The sequence below is a fragment of the Argentina silus genome (assembly GCF_951799395.1).
Source record: "Argentina silus genome assembly, chromosome: 19".
NCBI lineage: Eukaryota > Metazoa > Chordata > Actinopteri > Argentiniformes > Argentinidae > Argentina > Argentina silus.
Window position 1 is genome coordinate 13,635,966 of NC_139673.1, and position 17,719 is coordinate 13,653,684.

Consider the following 17,719-nt stretch of genomic DNA (forward strand, 5'->3'; position numbering starts at 1 on the left):
AATAATTAACAAAGCACCGCACAATGCGCACATAGGCTTAGATGAGATATTATGGGCTCGAACCCTCCAGCCAATTTAGCGGTGTTTTTCTTAATGTATGTTACCTATGACACAAAGAGAAACATGAAATGATTAACATTTAACCAAATAAAAGTGTCATTATAGGTTTAAAAACTGTGACCCAATACCCAGATTATAGGAGCAAGTCAGAATAGTCAGCAGCCATGTGAGGCCCCACGCGCACCCCTGCGCACGGAGGTCAGGATGGAGCGCGCGCCGTGGGCAGTCAGCTGACGCTCCTCGCAATTCACAAGGGGATGTCGAAACCTGGGAAGGAACGCGGTGATCGCCGTAACTAAATGCCGTTACTTCGACTTATCACCGCCATGTCACAGTTTATTTTAGCTTTCTTGCAGGTCAAAAGCGTGACTAAACGGAATACGCATATAGCGTTGGTGCAGCCTTGCTATGAGGAAGGGAGGGGGGGGTTTCACACTTTTGCCTCACAGATGTCAATTGTCAGTTTCATTTTTGTCCTAGAACAATAGTGAACTTCAGTTTCTATAGATCCAGACATGGTTTAAACATCTTCTCAGTCTGGTTTAATGTGTTGCCCGGGATTGTGTCGAATCATTCTAAAAGTAGTGATACCACACCCTATAAAACATAACATCATTTCAAACTCAGATGACAGTCATGAAAATCCTCCTCCACATTCAAACCTTTGGTTTGGTTCCTCTTGAGAATGGCCATGGTGTTATAGGTCATAGGTCAGACTTCAAGCTGCTTTGAGTGAAATATTTATGAACGCCACACATGACTGTGCTACAGTTGTCCTGTTGTGAAGAAGTAGAGGGCAATAGGTTGGTTCACAGTACTGAGGGGTGCATCTCAATAGTCTAAACTGGCTTGCTCTCTTCTTCTTTCCTTATCTGCTCTGATGTGATGTGATGTGAAGCAGACCTGAAGAGGACAGCTAACTGATGTTCAATTTCTGTTTTGGCAGTTTTAGGTTTTGATCTAGACCCGGATCATGTAACAACAAATTGCTTGTAGATACCATCTCCTTTAGTACTACTATTGCTTCTACTTTGTCTGTGTGTTCAGACTGGGGAAAGGAGACATGGAGCGGAAACCACTTCAGACTATTGAGACATACCCCAGGCGTGTGGGTGAGAGGTCCAGCACCCTCGACCTTCCACAGTGGCGTGTCATCAAACAGACAACCTGGGAAAAGGACCTCTGTGACATCTGTGCCCCCCCCTCCCCCTGCCCCCTCCCTCCTTACCCAGGGATAATTTGTTTCTGTAAGAAATTACTCGGAATTCATGGACGGAAATCAAATTAGGCTGCCTTGGAGACATGCGTTGTCAGCAGAGCGCTACCAGCACATGGCCGGGGATTCCCTCCGAGGAGCACATGTGCACACGCACACACACACACACACACACACACAGCAAATTTGGCCATGAAACATATTTTTGGTGCACAGAGCAGATTCCTGACTAGTTGGGAAACCCACCTCAGGTTTTCCTAATTAGTTTCAGACTCATTTAGTAAAACTACTCAGTTTCTTCTCACACTGACCACTCTTTATCATTCATTAAATATCCATTTATTCAGACTTCTTTTCTCTCTCTTACAAAGAATACAATCTGGTCTACAAAATTCAGAGCGTGGAAACGTGTTGGTCAAAATACAGGAGAAAGCTAAAGGAACACCCAAGTGGTTCGTCCTCTTGTCCAGCTGTGTCCCCTCCCTCCCCCATGTCACTCCCCACTTGTCCTTGTCCATGTGACCCCCCCCCTCCTCATGCCCCCCATAACTCCTAGAACCCGGTTCCTGTGCCCAATCCGATGCAACACTGGAGGTGTCAGAACAGACCAGAGCATGTTGCTTGACAGAGAACTAAAAAAAAAAACCCAAAAAAACAAAACAATAAAGACAAGCCAATTCTACAGCTGAAACTGATAGACTGAGAGGTGAATGGAGCACAAACAAAATTAAAAAAAAGAACAATAAAGAAATGAAATATTATGACAACATAACTTGACAAAGTGCTAGTTTTCTTTTATCTTAGCGTCAGCAGAGGATTTGTGCTGGGCCTCCCACCAACCAGGCCTCTCCATCGCCACCCCACTCTGGCCCTGCCCTGAGTCCGTCTGAGGGTGCTTTTAGCTGGGCATGGGCAGGTGGGCTCTGGCCTCTCCTCCTGGCCCTCTGAGCTGGGCCTGAGCCCCGGGAGCAAGATGGGAGGGGGGGCAGGGGCACAGGAGGAGGGGCGCGAGGTGTGGTGAGGGGCTGTATCAGGGGCCACCCTGGGCCCACCGTGAGGATGGGGATGGGATGGGAGCACCCCCTCAGGCCACGTAGTGGTACTGGTTGGGGCTCTCCTTGTCGCGCTCCATGTAGTCTCGATCAATGAGTGACTCGATCCGCTTCTTCAGGTCTCCCGGCTGCGGAGGGAACACAGTGGAGTGAGACTTGGGAGCCAGAGTGTGTGTGTGTGTGTGTGTGTGTGTGTGTAGTTGTACGTGTTAAGTGATGTTTATTTTTATGTGCACCAACTTGGAATGTGACTTGGAGAACAAGCAAAATATTAAAAAAACGAGAGAGAGAAAGAGGAGAAAAGGAACAAGAGAGAGAGGGGGGAATGAGAAAAGGAGAGGGGGGGGGGGAGAAACAAGCACCTTGACAGGGAACTTGAGCTGGTTGTAGAGTTCAGACACCAGCAGGTTGTGGCTGAGGGTCTTCCTCATCTTCATGATGCGGACCACGGCCGCGTCTATCTGGTACTGTCTGTCCTGGAACACACGCTCCGTGGTGCTCACCTGCTCCTCCACCTGTACACACACACACACACACACACACACACACACAAAATGAAATCAAGTGTCAAATGTCACTAGAAAGCCCCCTAATATGACTCCGTACTAATATAACAGAAACAGACACGAAAAGAAAGTGAGTGTGTCAGCAGATGCCCTAGTCTTCCCTGTCTGAAAGGCACAGTCTTGACACAGTGCTTCAGTGGATTAGACAAGAGTAGGGGAAGTTTTCTTCTTGGTTACAGTTGACAAATGTCAACGCTATTCCACTATGGCAGCACAGGCTTGACCTGCAAGAGTGTAAACTGGTGTAACTGACTTCCTTTCCGTTACAGCAAGCTTCAGTAGTTAGAGAGAGAGAGAGAGAGAGAGAGAGAGAGCGAGATGATAGTGATGGCGAGACTTCGGCCTACCGTCTCCTTCATCTGTATCTGGTTGATCTTGATGCGGAACAGCTTGTGTTTGAAGTCGTTGTTGAAGTTGAAGCGGTCCCCGTCCTCCACGTCCTTCCCCCGGGGACTCTTATTGAGGACGCGCGCCTTGCCACAGGCCAGAGACTGCAGGGTGCGCCTCAACTCGCCTTCCTCTGGAGAGGGGGGCCGAAATAAATAGGTCAACTTCCTGTTCACCGTGAACCAATATTGTTACGACGTTCACATTAAGAACAGAAAGAGGGAAGAAGAGAAAGAAAGCTGTTGAAAGAGACAGAGCGATAGTGAGAGAGCGTGAGAGAGAGAGTGTGAGAGAGAGAGAGTGTGAGAGAGAGAGTGTGAGAGAGAGAGTGTGAGTGTGAGAGAGAGAGAGATGGGGAGATTGAGTTTTGGGTTAGGCCCGTCACGGGCACCATTCTCCCATGTTGTATTTGATGCACGAATGGTTAAAACTTATGTTGCTTTGAAACTGTTAAATTCGTTATTTTGTTGATACTCTATTCCGCCGTAGATTGAAAACCCATCTCTTCAAGCTACATCTTAACAGTCCCTCCTAAAGACCGCTTCACCCTCTACCCCCCCTATACTAACGCTAACCCTGAGACCTCTTCTGCCCTGCTACCTACCCCCTGTACAAGTTCTCTCCTGCTAATAAAATAAATAAAAAAATAAAAAATAAATTAGCCTACTGGCGTTACGACTGACGATGGCCCCTGGTGTGAGCATTGATTACTTTGTCTTATGATGACTGTTGGATAGATGATGACAAATGTATTGTTGTAAGTCGCTTCGGATAAAGGCGTCTGCTAAATGCCATACATGTAAAAAGTTGGCAAGTCATACCGATGCCGGTGGCTGAGCGAATCTCCTCCACGCTGAACTCTTCCCCCTCATTGAACATCAGTAGCACCAAGGTCTGGAACAGAGACACCTGCAGCTCCTTCTTACCCTGCAGGACGGACACAGACAGACAGAGACACTAGTGTTACTCATAGGGATCTTTAGCATGTGTTATGTGAGGTAGGAGACTCCACTCGCAGGTGTCAAACAAACACATTATTTCTTTGGCAGAGAAATCCAACACATACTGTGAAAAGCAACATGACACACCCACACCAGGGAATAGGTCTGTAGCCAGAGGAAAAAAAAAAAAAACACCTGTCAAAAGCGGGTAGATTTTGCCATGAGCGGGTAAATCTGTCCATTTTACCAGCCACTTTGGCGGGGAGCAAACAAAGCTTTGCGAATACTATGCTCAATTAAAAAACCCAAACGAGCGATCTGCAATTACGGCCCCCGTTGATTCAACATTTGTGACGACACTCCTGCTGCTCCTGCCTCCTCCTGCTAACTGCAACTGCTGCACATCTTACTCACGCTTCTCCTGACTTCAAATCAAAACAATGGAATGAGTTCAACAGACATGGTCCCCTCACACACAATTGCAATTTGGCTAGTAGTATTTGACTGGGCATCCTCTCTCTATTCCTCTTATTCCATGTCTGTAGCAGCAATGCATCCTGTCAGGGCTGTGAGGCAACAGTCTGGCCACGGAAAGACAGACTTCAGTGTTGCATCTATATCCATCCTTCTCCCTCTCTGACTGTCTCACCTCTTTGAACTCGGTCTTGAGCACAGCGTGGCCTAGCGTGGGCTGCCACTGCAGCTTTCTCCCGCTGTGTTTCCCCAGGTAGAACAGCTTAAACACCTCCTGCAGCTTCACCATCTGATAAGGGGGTGGGGAGAAAGAGACCGGAGAGAGACAGGGTGGGGACTTCTTTTAAATCACAGACATACACGAGAAATGCAACAATGGTGTTACTTTCTCACATCATCGTATGACATTTCAACCGACTAAACAGTCGGCTAATGAGAAACAGGCACATGGTTTTATATCGGCTACAGCAGAACATAACCACATCCTCTTCACATACAAAACATTCTTACCATCACACAAGATTCTCACACACTCTCTCTCTCTCATACACACACCTCAGGGGGTAGGTGGACCTCCATGGGTATGTAGGAGGGCCAGTAACCCATGGTGAGGATGTTGACAGTCAACTCGATGTTGCTGGGCTCGCTCTGGTTCTGTGTGTACTGGGGGACAGACAAACAAACATCACATAACTTTGTGGTTTTATCCGGAATTAATGGTCAAATACAAATAAATGTATTCTTAACTGACTACACAAACTTTTACAATGGCCTTATTCAAGCATAACAACTTAATCCATAATCAGTGATGTGAAACAAACACAAACATATTCACATGTTCCCTCTGCAGTGTGATATTATCTGTCATAAGCCACACCCAAAAGGAATGAGCCGTCCCATGACATCATTTGGGCTGCCACAGGTATACAGATAGCAAACTAAGTCAACTTCAACTTGACTATTTTTGGGCAGTTTGTGTGAAGGTGTCTAGCCAGACAGAGCAGTGTTTGTGTGACTGAACTGTTCACCTGTTTGTACTGGATCATGACGTCTTTGGAGAGCTCCATGTCCTTAAACATCCCCTCCAGTTTACTGGTGAAGGCCGCTCCGCACTCTACGCAGGAAGTAGAAACCACAGACAACACACTCACTTCCTGTTTGCTTGGTCCATTGCTTTTACTGTCACTCTATGACTCAATCATAGAGTACTCCATCAGAAAGGCTAGCTAAGCTAGCTCGTCCCGTGGTTACTACGGAAACCACCACAATCCCATATTGAGACACACAATCAGGCCACTTCCTTAACCATTTTCGCAGTGAAATACTTAAATATGCAAAAGACATTGACAGACACTTGGGTTTGACCAACTCTCTGATGTCCAGTCAGACCTTAAGGGGTGGGACTTCCTGTCAAGACAGGAACTTACCGTGTTTGAGTTTAGACAACATTGACTTCTCGGCATCGACAGAGGCACTCTTGCCCACCAGCAGTCGCTTGGCCAGGTCCTTCTTATAGAAGGCCTCAAACACATCCTTCCCTGTGGGGGGCAGACACAGGTTAAGGTGCAATCAACCACAGGGTTCTCCCCAAAGAATGGAAGATATTTAGTAATGACAGAGCAACTATCTGTGATCGCCAATGACATCATTGTTAAACGTGAAAACGTTATGATGTTCCTCATTAAATTATATATTTGTATGTATTTTGTATGTATTTTTAACGTATTTTGACATGAATAAACACAAGTCAGTTAGAATAAGCCAATCCAGCGCCACCATGTTACAAAAATCCTGGGGAGAACCCTGAACCACGCTCGCACACTGAAGCAATGTATTGGCAATGCATTCTAAATAGTGTGTTAGGGTGGATATCATGACGTAGCCAGAAGGGAGGCAAGGGTTGTGTCTCCAATAGTCCCTCCTCTCTCCTTGCTTCCTTCTCAAAAAGCATTGGAGGGGAATATCTACGGGGAGGAAACATAGCTCTTCTAATGCGTTTTCAGAAGGAAGCAAGGAAAGAGGATGCAAGGAATAGTGGACTAGTAGACTATTGGGACACAACCCAGGACTCTTCCAAACAAGGTTCTCTTCTGACCGTGAATGAAGCGAAAGATGATCATGATCTTGTCCAGGATCCTCTCCAGCTCCTCTTCTGTGGCCTCCTTGTTCCCCGCCCGCAGTTTAGAGTCCACGTACTTAGCTGGACAGAAGAGCACCATCATCAGAATAGGTCAGACACCACAACAAACGTAAGGGTCCCCTGGCTGGTATTCAAACGAACTGATCAAAATCTAGTGGTGTTTTTTCTTTGATTACGCAGTTCTGCAGGTTTGTTGGGTTCTTTACCTATAAGTTCTGCAGGTTTGTTGGGCCTCTTGTTGATGAAGCTCTCGAAGGCCTCCTTCATGGCGTTGATGAAGGTCTCGTTCCTGTTGAAGCAGCCTTGGGCAACGTTGTCCATCTTGTCCTTGAAGTCCAGCAGCTCCTGGACCATGTCCTTATCCTTCTCTGGAGTCCCCACGATCTCCCCTCCAAAACTCTGAAACAGACACACACACAAGCACATTGATGAAGAGATAGAAGTCAATGACGGTGTGAGTGACAGAGAAAAAGATGGAAAACAATGCGTCATTGTGGGTCCAATTATTAAATAAGTTGTGCGTGTGTGTGTGCGCACCTTGATGTAGTCTCTCCAGAACTGCAGCAGTGTGGGGAGTCCTCCCTTCACCTTACTGAAGAGCTGATAGAGCAGGGCCAGCTCAGTCACACGGTTCTCATCCAGCAGGATGCCCAGACCTGAGAGAGGAGAGAGTATGTTACACACTTACACACACTTACACACACTTACACACACGCACACCACTTTCAGTGCTGCTACCTTTCTGCAATATGGCCGTCATGTGTTCCCCAAGCAGCTGTTTCTCTACATTGGAGATCAGGGGTTTTCTGACAGAGAGAGAGAGAGAACAAAGGGAGAAAGGGGTGTGTTAGTAAAGAGGCCAAAACCACTGAGCTAGTGTTGCCTATGACTGGAGCACAGGCCTGTCAGTCAAACGTATGGAGGGAATGTCTTACTGAGTGCTCTGGTCGAGGTAACTGATGACACGGTCGTTCTCCTCCTCCAACCGGCGCGCCACGTGATGTAGGTACACTGGCACCTACACACACACACACACACACACACACGAGAGAGAGAGAGAGAGAGAGCGACAAGTGTATCAGAGGGCATCATGTATACCAATTGACAGCCACTACAAGACCACCCTGTGCCACCCTACTGGTGTGGCCATTACGATAGGTAGGTGATTGATTGACATGTTGTTACTCACATCTCTCTCTTGCATCAGTCTCTGTCCTTCTGCGGCGTACAGTCTATTAGTCTCCATCAGAAACCTCTCTTCAAATGACTCTTTATACACCTGGGAGGAAAGGTGGACAACCGGTATTCAGAATATCGACAAACTCAAGGATGTCTTCAAACAGATCAACATTCCCTCCCCCAGAATAATCGTCCAATCACCTGCAGGTCAGAGAGCATGCCCAGTAGGCTGCGCAGCAGACTGCGATCCACGGTCTCTCCGTTGCGCTCGCGTTCTATCTGCTCCAGGATGCCATCCACTGTGCGCTTCTGGACCGCGCCGTCACTTACGATATGGGTGCGGAACAGCTCTAGCCCCGTATCCCTGCCAAACACACACACACTTCTGAGTGCCTGAACGTAACACAACCACAACCGACCACTCAGACTAACTAACTAGCTACACTAGACATCATTTGAATGGAGGCTGGAGGTCTTACCAGATTGAGGGGAGGAGGGAGTTCTGAAGCACGTAGGTACGGTCCAGGAACAGAAAGATACTCCGGATCATGATCTACACAAGGTAACACAATCACAGAGTCAGAGTCAAGTCTTCACAAAGAACCTTACACAAAGAAAACATTTCATACAACCAGCTCAACCACAAACTCTCTGTGGATCCGACTGATTCTATCCGGTAATTTAAAAAAACTACACAGCCTTGGATCGTTGTCTGTCCGTCGACAACTGTGTCTACAACTGTCTGTCATGGTTAGTACCGTCTGTCTGCAGTGGTCCTGCCAACAGCGGTTCATCTTCTTCAGGAAAGACAGGCTGTCCAGGGACTCTGTGAGCAGCGGTTAAGGAGGGGACCTCACAAGTCAATAGAAGAACAGTAAACCCGGTGGTCATCATACCCAGCCATTCTTTGAGCCCTTAGCTTGGTGAAACACAGATTAGGAAGCCACAATCGAGAGGCATCCCAAATCCATTATGGTGGATTGTCCCGCTAACCTAATACAAGAGTAGAGCAGATAAGTGTCCTGTGACCCCCCCCCCTGTATGTATGCAGCTGTACTAAGAGGAAGGTAGCCAGTGCCCCCTAGTGACACATACACACTATTACAAAGCAACCTGCTGATAGATAAACTTCTAAGCAAAAGTGTTATCAGGGCCAACCAGCTCTCTACACATCACCAACTTTGTCCTTCTCACACCATGTTAGACACTACATAGCTACAGTCACTAACCTTGTCATAAAGACATATTTCAGAGGAAGGTCAACCGTGTAGCACACACACTGATCACACCCTCACCCACAAAAGGATATTCTCTGAACTGGTGGATCTGGGCCTGCACGTGGTCCTCACAGATCTGCCGTAGCTGCTTGTACAGAGTGGGGGAGACTTTATATGAGCACAGATTCTCCACCGCCTGAGAGAGAGAGAGAGAGAGAGAGAAGAGACGCACACACACAGAAAGGTTATTCTTAAGTTCTATAATGTTCGCTGTCATTCTCTGTTTATCAGACCTGGATGGAAACAGCATTGGTTTCCTTTCAAATACTTTAGATGGGCTTGGGGCAAGTTAAATCAAGCGCACCTGAAGTCATTAAAAGAGAAAAATAAATCCTATTCAGACCTCGGTCTGCTGTAAAGAGGCTGTTCAAAAGGCATAGGCTATAATAGTCAAACTGGTGGAGCTTGTCAACACTAGAGAATGTTGGATGTGCTGATGTGAGCTACAGTGCAGGATCCAGTGTCATGGAACTCTTCTCTCGATATGCTTTTGAGATTAGAGGGTTAGTGTCCGAGGAAGGCGCAGCCTCCAAATGTACACTGCCCCAGTTGGCACCGCCCAACCTCTAGGTCCATTACATCACAGGCCAAGAGAGGTCACACCCACACAGACAGAGAAAACTGCAGGTCACTTGACATAACATGACACATGGAGCAATGGTGTCACATAAAGACGCACAACACACACACACACACACGTATGTGTCAACAAAACATATCTGGTGCCAGCCTGCTTGTACCCGGGCTGAGGTGCGGGCAACAGTAACAATGTCTAAACCTGCCCGCGTTGAGGGTGTGATGTGCTGTGATTGGAAATGAAAGCAGGCTGTTCAATACCAAGCCTTACTGAATGAGGACCGGCTCGGGATAGCACCGCTCAGGTCGGCCCCATAGTTAATGTGTGAAGCTGGCCTTGTGACCTCTGACCTGGTAGAGTTCCTCCAGGTTGTACTTGATGGAGGTGCTGCTCTGGATGGCGCCCACCGCATCTCGCAGCTTCAGCCAAGTGTCCTCAGTGTAGTTCTCTGCTAACTTTGGCCTGTCTGTGAAAAGAGACCAAAGAGAGAATGCAACCATGATCACTTTTTCAACATGTTGACGTTCCTCAGTGTAGGAGAATGTTCCAGACTATTCACATAAGACAAGGAAGGGTTGTTCGAGTTTGTTTACAAACACCTGACAGCAGTGTCAGCAAATAATGTAAGAGGAGATGTCAGTAAGTCCAAGCCATTTCACCACCTAAAATTGTTTCTCTTCAGCCAGTATGAGTAGGTATAAAAGTTGGCTACAGATGATGTTAACAGAAATGCGGGGCCTAGTGTCTAGCTAGCAACGGAATATTCATTTATTTACACATTAGCCATCATCGCATATGGTCAATGACGCTAGTCATGGTATGATTTCACAATATAGCTTAGTGGCTGGCATGTAGTTCAGCAGGAAACACGGCTAGCTAACTGTCAGTAGCAGGTAGCACGCAAGGTTAGCAAGCTAACGTTAGCTGGTGTGAGTTAGCTAGCGTAACTACCTTTGAAATTTTTTATAACCAATTTCTTTGAGGCGCCAGATTTGTTGGAGGCTAGTGCCGATGTCCTCGTTACTCCGTTGTTATTGTGCTCCGTTAGAGCAGAGAAGTTGGCTTTCTTGTCCTGTCGTATGTCTTCTGCCATGATGAGATAATGCAGGAGGCCGTTGTTGTGATTGAAGTCTTCTTGTAGCTATCTGCTGTGCTAGCCTGTCAACGAGACTTAGGGGTTTTCTTGGTCTTCGGATATGACTAAAGTTGGATTATAGCAACAATCCTTGCCACAGCTGAGTCTGTTGCTTAAACAAATCCACGAGTCAGATCGACCCCTTGCTTACGTAAAAGCTGGTAGCTATTATCAAAGCACATACAACTCTGGGAAAGTTTTGGAACTGAACAACTGAAGAATATGATCTTTCGCTCCAAGTTAGCCAGCTGTCATGCTAGCGCTAGTCAGAACGAGTGCATCCACAGCGTCATTCCCTGGCCCATGGCAATTTAGAAGTAGGCAAATGCTATTTGTTGTATCTTTAGAATCCCATGTGTGAACGAAGTTAAAATTAAATCTACAATATCAGAGACTCCATCGCTAAGTAGCTTACTAAAACAGTGGCATTAGCCACACCGCTAGCTAACATAACAAAATGGCTTTTTACCTCCCCCTTTCACAAATGCACCCTGGGAACACTTACAGAAAGGCCCCGTTCGAATACTAGAAATGCCCACTACTTTCAGCAGTGTGAATCCAGCGCCAATAACGACACGAGTTTCACTATAACTGGACTGTTTAGGGTTGAGGTTCTCTTTATTATTATCGGCTAATTAAACAGAATAACGTTTTTATTTTCTCTATAAAAACACATTTGTATTCTCTCTCTCTCTCTCTATTGCAGATTATCAATATATTACACATAATAGATTGCACTGTTGTTCATAATAGTAAAATAATTCCTGCACACACATTATATGTGCCCGAATTTATTGGCCTCCTTAAACTCTCCTGTCTGTACTCCAATGGAGGCTGGTCGAGGTAGAAATTAAAGGACAGGCTAATTGCAGTACATGGAATGGAATATTTGATACCATTGCTTATTTCATTCCATGCATTAAAATGAGCCTGTCTTCCGATTTCTATCTTCACTAGCCTCCTCTGCTCTACTCTTAGATCCTACTACAGTTGAGCAAGGAGCCCACACTCTAACAACACATAACCCGGCAGCAGGCGTCCTGCCTAACAGTGTTAGATATGCAGTATTTGGTCATATTTTATGCTATTGTAATTGATTCTAATGTCATCCTCCTGTCATCTTTCTGAGCTCATCACACCAGACACCACCTTCATGACAAAGACATACACAGACAGACAGACAGACAGACAGACAGAGACACAGACAGACAGACAGACAGACAGACAGACAGACAGACAGACACACACACACACACACACACACACACACACACACACACACACACACACATACACACACACACACACACACACACACACACACACACACACACACACACACACACACACACACACGTCTAAGTAAGTGAATCATCTATCCATCATCATAAGAAAGAGTATCCATCTACATGTATGCTAGGAAAAAGTAATCTATGCTAGGACAATACCATTCACAGCCTTCTTGGACTGGGCATTGTGCAACCATAGGGGTACTGAGGCCTACAGTGTTTCACATCCTGTCCAGATTTTAACCCTTCATTTCAAGACTCTTTTTAACTTTGTCAAAGTCAAGCTATTGCTTAACACTGTGTGCACATAGAGTGCAATGCAGTTGAGGTCCGCACAATTGCGACTCTGCAACTGTTTCGCCACTTTTACATAGACTGCACAATGTTGTTTAGGTCCGGTGGAAGGCCATTGGTTTCAATGGGATGCACTGCATTTCGGATGCCCCTGAAAAATCCTACCTATATAAGCTGTACATTCACAGAGTCAATTTGAATTATTTATGCCTGCAAACAGCATTATCCAATGTGCTTTTCAAGATACATTTTATTACTGTAACATTTTGCAAATGCAATTGTTTAATCTGCACTAATGCATGTATTCTGATTCAGATTAAGGATCAGTGTATAGGAAAGTGAGTTTCGAGTCCGCAACCGTTTTTTGTAGAAAGAAAAGCCCTTTGTATTTTGTAAATGTTTTTGTATCTTATGAAAATAAAGTGTCCTTCATGTCCACTTTGTCCATAGTCTCCTCTTCCTTAGCAGCTGAAAATGTCATGCGTTCATATTGTGAATGTATCTGAAATGTTAGCATTTGAAGATAAAAATCTAGAGATAAAGCTGGAGGTTCATTAATGCATGTGGTCCATACTAGGCTGAAGTAAGGCAGTGTATAGGCTACAGGGCAGAAGAGTGCAAGTGCACAAAGTAAGTCATAATCCAATATGGCCCCATTAAAGAGTGGAAGAGTGTCAGTGCATGTAGTCCACAAATGAAGAAGTGACTGCATTCTTCAGCAGGAATGAGAGTTAAATCTGGGAGTCTCCCCTTCTGAGGGACTTCCTCATAGAGGACTCAGTTGAGTCGTCATTGAAGACCCTCACAATGGTGGAAACAAGCGATGCACGGATGGTGCGTCCCAGTCCCCGAGCAGCGAACACGTACAGGACGGGGTTCAGAGCACTCTTGATGTAAACCAGGAACAGAGACACATACGCTCCCATGAACGAGGCCCTGTACAGCCCATCCATCTCGGGCCGCCCGGCCGCCAGCGCCCGCAGGAACCGACAGGTGAAGTACGGGACCCAGCAGGTGAGGAAGAGGAGCATGGTGAGAAAGAGGACTCTATACAGCCTGGCCATTCGCCGGAAAGAGGAAGAAGAGGATGTAGAAGAGGAGGTTGGTGTAGCGCTCCCTGCCTGTCGGGCGGTTAGCAGCACGGCTACATTACTCCCCAGGAACACCAGCAGCGGCAGCACAAAACCAGCTACCGTCTCTGTGATGAAGAGGCCCAGGCTGGGCGTGCCGCTCTCTAGACACTGACTAGTACCATTCACCTCCATCAGGACGGCGCTGTAAAGGTAGGGGGTGGCCAGCGCCGCAGCTAACACCCACAGCAGAGCACAGACCAGTGGCACGGCCCAGCGGGGGCGTTTCAGGCTGGCCCACATGGGCCTCAGCAGACAAAGGCAGCGCTCCAGGGCCACGGCACACAGCAGGAAGGCAGCAGCGTAGAGCCCCAGGCCCCGCAGGAGCATCGCCAGTCTGCAGGGGGCATCACCGAGGGGCCAGCTGTAGCCGTTGGCCAAGTAGGCCAGCATGAGTGGAGTACGCAGAAGAAGAACCAGGTCGGCCAGCGCTAGGTTCACCACGTACACACGGAAGCTGCTGGCGCCCCTCGTCTCGCCCTCGCTGCCGCTGCCCCGTCGACGCAAGCGGCCGTGCCGATGCAAGGCCAATGCCCACACCACCAGGCCATTCAAGGGCACGCCCACCTGGAATGAGAATGTCATACATGCTTTGATTCAAATTGGGTCCATTGGTTATCTATAGGTATTAACCAAACATAAAAGGGATTGGCAAAAACAGCTCCCTCGATACTTGTTTAACTGAAAGGTTTGCATATGAAAAAATAGTAGCCCCGCAATTCAATTTGCTCCAACCGAGTCTTGAACACACGACCTCTAACTTGTCAGCACACGTGACCACCTCCTCAAATACCCGATGTTAACCAGCTGTGCTATCGAAAAGCCAGCAATTTAACAGCGCGCAACTTGAGGAGTGAGTTTACCATCTTGACATGTGTTTAAGCAAGAGGGTAGTAGCTCCACCTCGCCCTCTGATAGGCTAGTTGGAATTTTCACTATGGGCTAAGAGAAGGATCTGGGGGTTGTGACTGGACAGGGTCAATGTTGTAGACACTCACCAGGAAGATGAGCACTGTGACTACCATCTGGGCGACTCTACCCGCATCCCCCTGCCAGGTGCTGGGGTTGAGGTCTCCAGGGCTGCCTGGGCTACTAGGGCTGGGCAGGAGGTGTGCCAGGGTATCTAGAGGGGACTGGCTGGCATTCAGAGAAGCCATTGGATCAAATGTAGACCTGGGGCTGTAGTGAGGAGAGAGGGAGAGATGCTTCACAGACAGACCATTTACCACATCCTCCTGCCATGATGACACCTGCCTTCCTCTTTGGTTTGGTCAAGCTGATTTCAGAGAATAGCCTTGTGATATATTATGGGTTCAAGGGAATGATGATTCACAATAACGCTCAACAAAGTTTGGTACAAACTTTGGCCCTGCCCTTATTGGGTATTATTATTGTCAGTTTTTCAGTTAATCTGGCATTTAGAATATTGACTGGTAATGATGAATAACAATATACTTAATGATAAATATTAGCCTACTAAATGTTTTTCATAAAGCACTTATCTTTTCCATCAGAATCTCCTGATCAGAAAGACATTCTATTGTTGTACAGTATTTAGGTAGGGCAGCAGAGTGCATGAACAATGAATCAGTGAACAATGAATAAGTTCAAAAGAAATTACAGCATTTCCTTTCACATCCATTCCTCCATGAAGCCACAGTCCCAGAGTTAAACTGAGCTTCCCCACTAACCTCTCCCCATCTCACCTCTCTAGACCAGGCCTGTCCGCAGGGAACAGACATGCTCACCAGGAATGAAAAAATGTATGGCACAGAACACACCCATGTTGCTTCACACATTCTCTGATGATGATATGATGAAGGAAATCTTGACTTAACATTAACTGATATACACAAACCTTATCAGTTTCATTCACTGATCCTGTAAAGCCATTAACAATTGTTTTACAAAGACTTAATGAAATATCTTCTGTTGCACAAATATACAGTATGTTATAAAAGTTTTGTGACAGATATGGTTGTGAAATAGAAGATGTTGTGTCTTACCAGCCGCTTTGCCTGAAGCCCTGTATGAGTGTGTGCGTGTGTGGCTGAGAAGGGGAGTGAGAGAGAAGGAAGGAGTGCCTCCTTGCTCTGTATGCATCATGATTGTGTGTGTGTGTGTGTGTGTGTGTGTGTGTGTGTGTGTGTCATTTTAAAGAAATGTTCAATTTCTATGGTGCAATCTACACTGGAAAGGGCTTGGGTAACGATAAGAGTATTTCCGGTTATGAACTCTGAAACAACATGATCAGATTGAGTTGTTTTCTATAGAAGACATAGGTAGTAGTCGTGTACAGACCTCACCCCCTTGCCACTGCACAACCATGCTCACAGTAGAACTGCTTTCATGTGTGTTAGATGCTAGCTATCATAATCATTTAATTCATCTAGATTCTCGATACAATAAGGTAAATTAATATGCATTCCTTGAAGAGCTGATGTCATATTGGTTTGGTGGGTTGGAAGGTATAGATAAGGAGTTGTTTTTATCTGTGCCATCCATAAACATGTTGTTGCAACTTTGATGAAGGGCCCTTGGTGTCTGTATTTTCTAAATTCTGTTGTAAGAATATTTAGTGAGACAACCTCCTCTGTGAATCTCAACCCTCTGTGACTGGCTCCTAGACTTTTTGACTGGCAGGCCCCAGTCTGTCAGGATTGGCAATAGGACTTCAGCCAGCATTATTACAAATGTTGGCACCCCACAGGGATGCGTCCTCAGCCCCATTCTCTACACCCTGTTCACCCACGACTGTGTCGCCTCCCACAAGGACAACATCATCCTAAAGTTTGCAGACGACACCGCAGTGATAGGATGCATCACTGGCGGGGACGAAGCAGCTTACAGGAGGGAGGTGGCCAGTCTGGTAACATGGTGCGAGGACAACAACCTCACCCTCAATACGGACAAGACGAAGGAGATGATAGTGGACATGAGGAAGAAGAGGGGACCTCATCGGCCACTGTACATCCGGGAACTTGAAGTAGAGAGGGTGAGCAGTTTCAAATACCTGGGCGTCCACATCAGCGAGGACCTCACCTGGACACTTAACACCACTCAGCTGGTTAGGAAGGCCCAACAGCGGCTGTACTTTCTGAGGAGGCTGAGGAAGTTTGGCATGTCGCCCAAGATCCTCAGCAACTTCTACAGCTGCATTGTTGAGAGCATCCTAACTAGCTGTATCACTGTGTGGTATGGCAGCACTACTGCTATGGACCGCAGACGCCTGCAGAGAGTGGTGAAGACTGCTGAGAAAATCACCAGGACTCCACTGCCCTCTCTGCAGAGCATCTACCACCGCAGAGTCCACAGGAGAGCCGCCTCCATCCTCAAGGACCCCACCCACCCCCAGCTCGGACTGTTCACACTTCTACCCTCAGGCCGGAGGTACAGAAGTGTTAAATGCAGGACCACCCGACTGAAGAACTCCTTCTTTCCCACTGCCATCAGACTCCTAAACAACCCATAGGAGATTAATATAACCGTACTACCTCAATAACTGAACTTTCCAGTTTGCATAATTGCACTGCTACATTTGCACTGTTTTATTATTATTATTGCTGCTATTTTATTTTATGCCTTAAATTTTGCTGTCTTGTACATTTGTTTAGTATATATTGTATATTCTTTAGTATTGTATATTTTACACTGGTTGGCATTCTGCGGACAGCAAAGCAAGAATTTCGTTGTACAGTGAAACATGTTTTCTGCTGTGCATATGATAATAAACACTTTGAATCTTGAACCTCCCCCCATTCCCTCACTCCCTCTGTCTCGTCATTAGAACCAGTGTCCAGCAGGTGACACTGTTTCCCCTCTTGCAGTGGTGTAGAAGTGAGTTTTTATATGGGCCACATACACTCACTGAACACTTTATTAGGAACACCTGTACACCTTCTCATGGTGGAGGTGGTGTAATGGTGTGGGGAATGTTTTCTTGGCACACTTTGGGCCCGTTAATACCAATCAGTCAACGCTTGAATGCCACAGCCTATTTGA

General features: G+C 46.6%; 2 protein-coding genes across 2 annotated transcripts; both read right to left on the reverse strand.

Moving 5' to 3' along the window:
• Window positions 1-1,807: 1,807 nt before the first annotated feature.
• Window positions 1,808-11,467, reverse strand: cul4a (cullin 4A). Its single transcript, XM_083691134.1, has 20 exons — window positions 10,821-11,467; window positions 10,220-10,335; window positions 9,324-9,428; window positions 8,774-8,842; window positions 8,495-8,568; window positions 8,217-8,379; window positions 8,026-8,115; window positions 7,772-7,854; window positions 7,575-7,642; window positions 7,374-7,492; window positions 7,043-7,235; window positions 6,792-6,896; window positions 6,124-6,234; window positions 5,725-5,810; window positions 5,252-5,359; window positions 4,872-4,985; window positions 4,103-4,208; window positions 3,242-3,414; window positions 2,691-2,843; window positions 1,808-2,456 (listed from the first exon to the last, which is right to left on the reverse strand). The coding sequence occupies exons 1-20, from the start codon at window positions 10,960-10,962 to the stop codon at window positions 2,361-2,363; spliced, it is 2,274 nt and encodes a 757-aa protein (XP_083547260.1). The 5' UTR covers window positions 10,963-11,467; the 3' UTR covers window positions 1,808-2,360.
• A 1,248-nt stretch (window positions 11,468-12,715) lies between these two features.
• LOC310819589 (prostaglandin D2 receptor 2) lies at window positions 12,716-16,045 on the reverse strand (the record flags this gene model as incomplete). Its single annotated transcript, XM_083690894.1, has 3 exons — window positions 12,716-14,284; window positions 15,724-15,767; window positions 16,024-16,045. 3 exons carry the CDS (start codon window positions 16,043-16,045, stop codon window positions 13,319-13,321), a joined length of 1,032 nt encoding a protein of 343 aa, XP_083547020.1. The 3' UTR covers window positions 12,716-13,318.
• Between the last annotated feature and the right edge of the window lie 1,674 nt (window positions 16,046-17,719).